The 8162-nt window shown below is 38.4% G+C and overlaps 1 protein-coding gene across 2 annotated transcripts; it reads left to right on the forward strand.

The window, feature by feature from the left end:
• The first annotated feature begins 540 nt into the window (after positions 1-540).
• Positions 541-5569, forward strand: LOC306875052 (uncharacterized protein). Of its 2 annotated transcripts, XM_079425430.1 has the most exons (7): positions 611-1126; positions 1374-1703; positions 2862-2977; positions 3074-3176; positions 3338-3457; positions 3725-3788; positions 4945-5559. In XM_079425430.1, exons 1-7 carry the CDS (start codon positions 1078-1080, stop codon positions 4982-4984), a joined length of 822 nt encoding a protein of 273 aa, XP_079281556.1. In that variant the 5' UTR covers positions 611-1077; the 3' UTR covers positions 4985-5559. The 2 variants fall into 2 exon arrangements, with proteins under 2 accessions (XP_079281555.1, XP_079281556.1); XM_079425429.1 differs by having other exon boundaries at positions 541-1126; positions 2862-3176; positions 4945-5569.
• Positions 5570-8162: the final 2593 nt, after the last annotated feature.

Below are 8162 nucleotides of genomic sequence, written 5' to 3' on the forward strand. Positions count from 1 at the left end.
AAAAAAAACAGATGTACTCCAGATGTCATCCAGGGTGACCATTGCCCCGCCTTGCAGCTGCTTGTTGCTGTGAAAACAAAACATCAGAAGTGTTTCCGCTCTTCTGCAATGAATGTCGTCACATTGCTCTAAGCTGCCATTTGTACGGTAGAAAATCTAAACAAGACTGAACTCATGCATTTTCAGAGTGTTTACAGGAAGGAGGAGGTTTTGAGTGATATATAGTTTGTTGTATTTCAAAATTTGTTGTATTAGATTTTTCATTATTTGACCACTTCACACCAATTCTAAATTATAAATTGGCTTTGTGTTGCAGAAAATTAGAAAACAAAATGGTATAAAACCATAAAAGTATTAACAGATATTAAAAAAAAAAGAAAAAAAAATTGTCTGTTACCACTTCTGTTCGTATTCCTAGTTTGGCTTCCAAGCAGACCTGCACAAGCATCTTGTTTTGCTTTTTTATTGCACCAAATAAATGCTTCATGCACTGTGACACATTACCTGCTCTGCTCTAAATGAGATGCGCTGTCTTTGGTCAGATGTGGTACGGGTGTCTATTATTGGAGGCTGATCCACACTAAGTTTAGGCTACAGTACAGTTAAGATCACTGAAGCTACCCCTAAAGGGCGGAGCGAATTTACCCTGAAAAAGCTAACCGAAATCTGGAAGTCTGAAACTGAAATCAAGAAGTGTAACGTAGCGTTTTTGATTCTGTTGGCTTTTTTTTTTCTTCACAGAAAAGTATCGTTAGTTTTTTAAATGGATGTATTGTTTAATCGACGTACAGTGACAGGCCCACGCACATCGTAATCTTAAGCGACTGGGCTTTTGTGTATCCCATTGTGGACATTTAAAGCGAAAACGATAGGATACTAAAGTAACAGCTTTTAATAGTAGGCTATATAGTAACTTAACATTGACTGTATTCCTCGAAATGGCCTTCGTTTGTTATTAGCCTAACGTGCTACGTTATCTGCGTCGACTTATATTATTTTGAAAAAGAAAAAGAAAAGAAAAGCAGATGAGCGCTAAATCATGAGGAGTTTTGATCGGATATGTAGGGAACTGTGAATATGATTCATGAATCTTTATTCCTCTGCCTATGGATTTGGCTCTCACATGGTAAGTGATATATCTTTAATGTTTCATTCCCAAAAGTTGCCGTTTTTATCTTTTCACACATTATATATGTTGATATTTGGAATATGTTTAACATCTGGAAAACATCCTGTCTAAAGGAATAAACAACTGACTCAAATATGAGCTGGTGAACAAGTCTTTTTAGTGGCCTTGTTGCTTTTTGTAATGTAATTGTTTCTAAAATTGGACAAATACATTAATAAAAAAACAATATTTTTCTGTGTTTCAGGTGTGATTGGTTATACAGATGAAGTGAAGTCAGTATCAGTAACTAAGGGAGATTCTGTCACTCTAAACACTGATGTCTCTGAAGTGCAGAGAAATGATTATATACTGTGGATGTTTAACATTAACAATTCAGACACTCGTATTGCTGAAATCCACCGACAGTACATCTATACAGAGGGCAGTATTGTGAGATTCAGAGACAATCTGCAAATAGACAGTCGAACTGGATCTCTGACCATCAGAAACATACAAACTGAACACTCTGGACTTTATAAACTAACAATCATCAAAGCTGGGGTCACATACAAGAGTTTTTCTGTTGCTGTCTATGGTGAGTAATATTACTTGTTGAATAATACCAAGAAATAAAAGAGATGTAAAATTACCAGAAGAACTGTCCTTTAAGATGAATAACCCATTATATAATAGCCTAGTATAGGTTGTGCTGTATTCAGAATATTTAAGGCTAACCACATTATACAGCCACCAGTGCCTTAATCAATCAATCAATCAATCAATCAAACTTTATTACAGACTCAAAGTCCAAATTTAAAAAGACAATGAACAACATATGCAACCCATATAATCCATCATAAACATACAGAGTTACAAGATACACCAGTACCAGTGTCTCCACAGCTTTGACTGATACCGTGTAGTACTAACCCTTATATTTGATAAACCCACAATAATTTCATTTTTAGAAGCATTAAGCCGACAGATAAATCTATACATAAGACTTCGTAACAGTGCTTTAAAAGTGATTACTCTTACACTCACAAACATTTCACTTGCACTATGCCATCTAGGTCTCCTTAGTAAGATTCTCATTGCATCGTTATAAGCTACTTGCAGCTTCTGTAAACTAGATGTTCTGTAGTTACACCACAAATGAGCAGTATAAAATGTTGTACAATATGCTTTAAAAAGTGACACCTTCACCTCATCTGAGCAGAAACTAAACTTTCGCAAAAGTATATTTGCCCGCATATACATCATGCGGCGTTGCCTTTCAATATCCTCATCATCTGTCATCCGTTCAGTGATAATATGTCCAAGGTATTTTACTTTCGCACACACAGTGAGACTCTTGTTAGACAACTTAAAAAATTGAAAATGTATACTTTTATCCTCCTTAGTTCTGCAAATCATAACCATACTCTTATCAGGATTATATAAAATCCCTTACTGCTTAAAAAATAAATATATATTCATTTTTTTATATTAAAGGAATAGTTCACACACAAATAAAAAAGCAAAATGCTGTAAATCTTCTCTCTCTCAGGCTGTTTAAGATGTAGGTGATTTGATTATCATTGGAAGAGATTTTAAGAAATTAAGAATTACATTTCTTACTTACAAGTGAATTCTCTGCAGTTAATGGGTGCCGTCAGATTTAGAGTCCAAACACAGAATACCACTTCTTCAGTTTTGTCCCCATTTAAATTAAGTAACATTTCTAATTTCATTTATTTTTTAATATTTCCAGCTCCTCTTCCCATTCCTGTCATCACCAGAGACACTTCAAACTGTTCTTCATCATCATCATCATCATCTGACCGTTCATCGGTGTCCAGATGTGTGCTGCTGTGTTCAGCGGTGAATGTGAGTCATGTGACTCTCTCCTGGTTCAAAGGAAACAGTTTATTGTCCAGCATCAGTGTGTCTGATCTCAGCATCAGTCTCTCTCTTCCTCTGGAGGTGGAAAATCAGGATAAAAACACATACAGCTGTGTGCTCAACAATCCCATCAGCAACCAGACTCAACATCTGGACATCAGCCAACTCTGTCACATGTGTACAGGTAAGTCAGGGGTGATAGTAGTGGTTATAATTATTGATTAAATATATTCTTCAAGCTTTCTAGCCATGTCTGAGAAGCTTTCCAAGACATGTTAAGTGAGTTGAGAGCTATGGTAACAATGTATTAACTGATAATTATTATTGTTCTGTTGATCATTACAGAACTCATGCAGCAGTCACATTCAATGGTATTATCAGTTATAGTGATAGTTCTGGTCTTGGCTGTAGTTGTGGGGGTGATACACTTACACCACAGGAAATGTGAACAAGCAAGATCAGAAGGCAAGTATTACCTTACGCATTAAATAATACAAGACTTCCTGGGACAAAATCATTGTATATTGTTGTGCCATCATGTTCTACTAAAGCAGTACATCCTGTTTGTTGTCAAAGGAAACGGCAAATGCGTATTGCTTTATTTATAGGCTAACTATAGTCATAATAAATGATGATCATATCATGAGTTATGTGTAGCCTAATGCTACTGTTAAATATAATCAAAATCTTCTCACATTGACCCATGTTTGTGTTTGTATATCTGGCAATCAGAAACCAAAGCATGTCAGAATACACAAAGATCATCTACAGCCTTCAGATGGGAGATCTGCCTCAGGTCAGTAAACAGTTCATCTCATCTCATTAGGGGGAAGTCATGGCCTAATGGTTAGAGAGTCGGAGGTTGCGGGTTCGAGGAATTGTAGGTGGGGGGAGTGAATGTCCAGCGCTCTCTCCACCCTCAATACCACGACTGAGGTGCCCTTGAGCAAGGCACCGAACCCCCAACTGCTCCCCGGGCACTGCAGTATAAATGGCTGCCCACTGCTCCGGGTGTGTGTTCACGGTGTGTGTGTGTTCACTGCTGTGTGTGTGCACGTTGGATGGGTTAAATGCAGAGCACAAATTCCGAGTATGGATCACCATACTTGGCCTTATGTCACTTTCATTCATTAAGACTGATTTTCTTTCTTTCTTTCTTTTTCTTACTTACTTATTTTATATATACCAGTTATTCATTCAGAATTACACTGGTTCTGTTGAATGATTATGATTCACTGAAAAGAAACAAATTCTTTTGATTAGATAGAACGCCTCATAAGAATAATTCCTTCAATTCAACACTGGTCCACTGTATTTTTTTCTAATATATCGAGGGGTGAGAACCAGAAGGGTGTAAGTGACATTTTTGGTGAAATGGAGATATACAGTATATATATCAAATGAAAGGTCTTAATGAGCTCTTTCTACTGGAAAAAGTAGGCTTCTGTCACCCATGAGTGTACAAATAATTATTCTAAACCATTGAAATCAGTACACAAAGTCAGATCAAACTATGGTAAATTTTTGTTTTGGCTCTCCTGTAAAGTTGGTGAAATGTCACTTACACCTTTCTGGTTCTCACCTCTCGATATATACAGAAAAGAACCTCATACGAGTCATTCGTTTGGGAATCTGATTACACTGGTTTCGCCGAATGGTTTTGATTCACTGAAAGGAATCGGCTCGTAAGAATGATTCACTTACAGAGTCTAACTGCAGTGGTCCCGGTGTGGAGTGTTGTTCTTGTGTTGTTGTGACGCCGTTGAACAATTATTGCCAGAGACTCGGGAGATTGTTACAAACCGATCGTCATTCGGCTCAGATAATTTTTTTGGTAAATGGAAGCAATTCTGAACCCGTTTCCTAAATTAGACCTATACCCTTATTTTTACAGTATAAATGATGATTGCTGATTAGTTTGTAATATGAATGTTTCTCTCTGTCTCTAACAGAAATCATTGCTGGATGTGGACAGAACCGAGACAGCTGTGAACTATCAACACACAATAAAACTCAAACGGCAGATCTCAAGAGAATATCACTTAGACACAGAATATGCGTAGGAGTTATTTAATTAAATTAGCTTTTGTATTATATACTTAATGTTATTGTGTATTGAAATACTTGTATACCTAAAAAGTCTAAACCACCCATTAATGACGTAACAGCGGATCTCCAGGCCTACAATACACAAACTCACATACACACACACATACGCACATACATACAGATATGCATTAACCTCCCAAACCCCCATCCAACGCCTTTGCTGCTTTGTTCCGCCAGTCTGACAAGCGGGTCTGTGATTAGCGCTGTAATGGCTGCAGACCAGATGGCTGTTCGTCTGAACTGGACCCCCCCCGCGAGTCGTGTGTCTCTGTATTGATTGTGCTTTTGTGCTGAGGTGTTTTTCCTGTTCTCACACTGTACTCTCGTTTAGGAGCATAGTGTGGGGATTATTTTTTTTTTCTCCTCTCTTTCCTCATGTTGTGCTGTATTTTTCTTCTCTATTGTATTTCGTTGCCTTGTACCTACATGTGCAATGACAATAAAGTTGAATCTAATCTAATCTAATCTAAACAGACTCTTTGATTTATAGACTCAGCAGTTGTGCAGTTTAGTATGGTAACTCATGAAAGCAGAAAAAAGGTGCTTTCATTTCATTTAGTTAATCAGAGCTATACTCAGAAGGGATTTTTATTTATTTATTTAGACTATTTATTTTTGCTGAGAGGAAAATGACGGAGGAGTTAAGCTGGGAGAAAAAAAACACAAGTTGAACAAAATAAGAACAATCGTATAAAAGAAATCTGCACTTTAACACAGTTCCTCCTCAAAGTCTTGATCCTGTTTGTGTCAGTGAGCTGAATTTGCCCTGGTGTTCATATAGCTACTGTAAAGACAATCCACGCTAAGTTTACTGTTCAGCTGCGCTCATTAGAAGCAACAGGGGGACCCCATAAAGGGCGGAGCGTTTTTACCTAGACAACATAAATCTGGAAGTAGCCTGTGGAAACTGAAATCAAAATGTAGCGTTTTGGATTATGTTGGCTACTTCTTCTTTCTTCACAGAAAAAACATTGTGCATTTTTAAAATGGATGGATGTACCACAAATTTCAGGATGTATTTTAATCGATGTACAGTAATAGGCCTACGCACATCTTACTCTTAACAAAGACTATAGGGCTGGGCTTTTCTTTTTTTGTATCCCATCTTGAAAATTTAAAGCGAAAACAGTACTAACATAACAGTTATAATATTGATAGCCCCATTAACTGTATTCCTCAAAATGGTCTTTGTTTGCTTTAAACGTATTAGGCAACTTTTAATATCTACTTCAACTTTCATTAAGACTGATTTTCTTTCTTTCTTTCTTTTTCTTACTTTAAATATACCAGTTATCCATTCAGAATTACACTGGTTCTGTTGAATGATTATGATTCACTGAAAAGAATCGGCTAATAAGAATCATTAATTCGGGAATACGATCACATTGTTTGCACTGAATTATTTTGAGTTACGGAATAGAACGCCTCATAAGAATAATTCCTTCAGGAGTCATTCAACAAAATGGTCTCTTACTTTTTCACTTTGCTATCTGATAAAACACATTTCATTTTGTTTATCCATCTAGTATTTAGAGTTCATATTAAACAAACATCACTAGAGGGGACTATAGGCAGCATTTAAAGTATCTTATATATAATAGGCCTATACCATCATTTAGTCCATCAGATCATTTACTCCAGATGTCATCCAGGGTGACCACTGCCCCACCTTGCAGCTGCTTGTTGCTGTGAAAAGTCAAGTCACCTTTATTTATGAGCGTGTCAGTAATGTATAATAATAAGATTAAACACCCGATTTTCAGTTAAAGTAATTTTATTATTGAATTCAGTGATGTCATTGTCTAGCTGTTTCGTTTAAATAGTATCTGTGAAATCAAATTGACGATAATCGCTAGAAACATCAGAAGTGTTTCCACTCTTCTGCAATGAATGTCGTCACATTGCTCTAAGCTGCCATTTGTACGGTAGAAAATCTAAACAAGACTGAACTCATGCATTTTCAGAGTGTTTACAGGAAGGAGGAGGTTTTGAGTGATATATAGTTTGTTGTATTTCAAAATTTGTTGTATTAGATTTTTCATTATTTGACCACTTCACACCAATTATAAATTGGCTTTGTGTTGCAGAAAATTAGAAAACAAAATGGTATAAAACCATAAAAGTATTAACAGATATTAAAAAAAAAGAAAAAAAATTGTCTGTTACCACTTCTGTTCGTATTCCTAGTTTGGCTTCCAAGCAGACCTGCACAAGCAGCTTGTTTTGCTTTTTTATTGCACCAAATAAATGCTTCATGCACTGTGTGTCACGTTACAGAAACGAGGTCTGGGTCCAAGAATGCAGGGAGGTGTCTTTAATAAAACAAACTAACACAAAGGCCAACCCGGCACAATAAACAGAAACCAAAACAAAACATAACATAAGCAGATCTCAGAACAGGAAGCAGGACATGAATCACGGGTAACAAACATATAATGAAAGCACACAGAGTGGTGAGAAGGTGGAAGCTATATAGTCCGTGGTGATGGGGATCAGCTGTGGGTGTAATGATTAGCCAGGTGTGTGCAATGAAACAGGTGTATGCGTGTAATCCTGTGAGTGGAGTCCGGAAGGAAGGGAGATGGCGACCTCTGGTGGGGAAGGGCAGACCTGCAGTCCAGCCTCGTGACAGTACCCCACCTTAAAGGAACGGCTTCCAGACGTTCCCCAAGATCCAACAGTCCGGAGGGGGGTGAAACAGTGAACAGGGGGAGGGATGGCGGGCCAGGTCCGTGTGGGGGCAGAGGGTCTGGAGATGGAGGCAGCGCAGGAAGCCAGGGCGGGTCTGGAGGAACGGACCAGGGGGGCTCCAGCCCAACAGGAACCCCAGGGCCCAGCCAGGGTGGGGCCGGAGGGACAAACCAGGCAGTGAGTTTAAGAACAGCCTCTGTGGCCGTGACAGGGCAGACAGTGAGTTCAGGAACGGCCTCTGTGGCCGTGACAGGGCAAACAGTGAGCTCAGGAACGGTCTCTGTGGCCGTGACAGGGCAGACAGAGAGCTCAGGAACGGTCTCTGGCAGGGTAAGGAGCTCGAGTGGCGCCGGCAGGGCAAGGAGTCTGG

This window comes from Barbus barbus (assembly GCF_936440315.1).
Source record: "Barbus barbus genome assembly, chromosome: 9".
Taxonomy (NCBI): Eukaryota; Metazoa; Chordata; class Actinopteri; order Cypriniformes; family Cyprinidae; genus Barbus; species Barbus barbus.